This window comes from Cyprinodon variegatus, unplaced genomic scaffold (genome assembly GCF_000732505.1).
Source record: "Cyprinodon variegatus isolate N-32 unplaced genomic scaffold, C_variegatus-1.0 Scaffold146, whole genome shotgun sequence".
In the NCBI taxonomy this organism is placed as follows: domain Eukaryota; kingdom Metazoa; phylum Chordata; class Actinopteri; order Cyprinodontiformes; family Cyprinodontidae; genus Cyprinodon; species Cyprinodon variegatus.
In genome coordinates, this window is record NW_015150599.1 from 827,081 (window position 1) to 828,541 (window position 1,461).

The 1,461-nt window shown below is 45.4% G+C and overlaps 1 protein-coding gene across 1 annotated transcript in view; it reads left to right on the forward strand.

The window, feature by feature from the left end:
* Window positions 1-171: 171 nt before the first annotated feature.
* Window positions 172-1,461, forward strand: part of mlst8 (MTOR associated protein, LST8 homolog) — a 3,435-nt gene continuing 2,145 nt past the window's right edge. Inside the window, exons 1-5 of the mRNA XM_015377053.1 lie at window positions 172-354; window positions 431-506; window positions 653-805; window positions 887-1,011; window positions 1,095-1,258. Coding sequence (XP_015232539.1) covers window positions 209-354; window positions 431-506; window positions 653-805; window positions 887-1,011; window positions 1,095-1,258 — 664 coding nt within the window. The 5' untranslated portion in view covers window positions 172-208. The remainder of the gene's footprint in view (window positions 355-430; window positions 507-652; window positions 806-886; window positions 1,012-1,094; window positions 1,259-1,461) is intronic.

Sequence of the window (1,461 nt, forward strand, 5' to 3'; positions counted from 1 at the left end):
TGGGCAGGGAGACATTATCCAATAGAGATGTTAATTTAGTTAGGTTACTTATCCACCTCTTATGAATGAAAAAGTTTGGTCTGGACTTTGACTAGACCATTCAAGCCCCCTTAATCTGCTCTGATTTCGCTCTGCTCAAACTGTCAGTGGGTAAAAATCCCTCTTCATATTTTTACCTCCTTGTTTTAAAGGCTATCAGCATATCCGCATGTACGACCTGAACTCTAACAACCCAAACCCAGTGATCAACTATGACGGAGTCAGCAAGAACATAACGTCTGTGGGTTTTCATGAGGACGGACGGTGGATGTACACAGGAGGGGAGGACTGCATGGCTCGCATTTGGGACCTGAGGTACTGATAGTTCACTTTCAGCTGGTTGAGAACATTTTTTTTTTTTTTTAAAGCTGAACTTCTGGTCTGTTTTTAGGTCAAGAAACCTTCAGTGTCAAAGGATCTTTCAGGTGAACGCTCCGATCAACTGTGTGTGTCTGCATCCCAACCAGGTGAGCCATTCAGGCCATGATGTGCAACAGTTTACTCCCAGATAGGCGGACAGTCCTGTTATTGTTGAAAGTCACGTAGAGTTTGCTCACTTGGCTGCAAAACTATATTTGCTTTAATAGTTCCGTGGGTTTTTTTGTTTGTTTAGGCTGAGTTGATTGTTGGAGACCAAAGTGGCGTCATTCATGTCTGGGATCTGAAAACAGATCACAACGAGCAGCTGATTCCAGAACCAGAGGTTTCGGTTAATTCTGTTCACATTGACCCGGACGCCAGTTACATGGCTGCAGTCAACAGCTCGGTCAGTAGGCCCACGCAGGCCGTAAGAGGGTGCTGGAGTCACAGAGCGTAGACTCATGTTTCTCCTGCCTCTCCTCAACAGGGTAACTGTTACGTTTGGAACCTCGCTGGAGGCATGGGAGATGAAGTGACCCAGCTTATTCCCAAGACTAAAATCCCAGCACACAAGCGTTACTCGCTGCGCTGCAAGTTCAGCCCTGACTCCACGTGAGTCCTCGTCCTGTGTGTTTACATCTACATGCTGTCAAATTCTTTTCTCTGAGTCTGAGTTATCAGCTTCTGTCTTACAGACTACTGGCTACCTGCTCCGCAGACCAGACCTGTAAGATCTGGAGGACGTCCAATTTCTCCCTCATGACTGAGCTGAGCATCAAGAGCAACAATCCAGGAGAGACGTCGAGGGGCTGGATGTGGGATTGTGCTTTCTCAGGAGACTCCCAGTACATAGTTACCGGTCTGTAGATGAGCCTCTTTCATTCTGGGTTTAATCTCTTACTGTTTTCATCTGGAAAATACCTTTTCTGCATATCCTTTCCTCAGTAAGCTGTCATCACAGCTGCTAAACTACCATTACTTAACTGATTCCCTGTTAAATGTTAATATATGTTGCATGACTACACAGCCATGTAATTAAGCTAATATCTGCGATCCAATTTG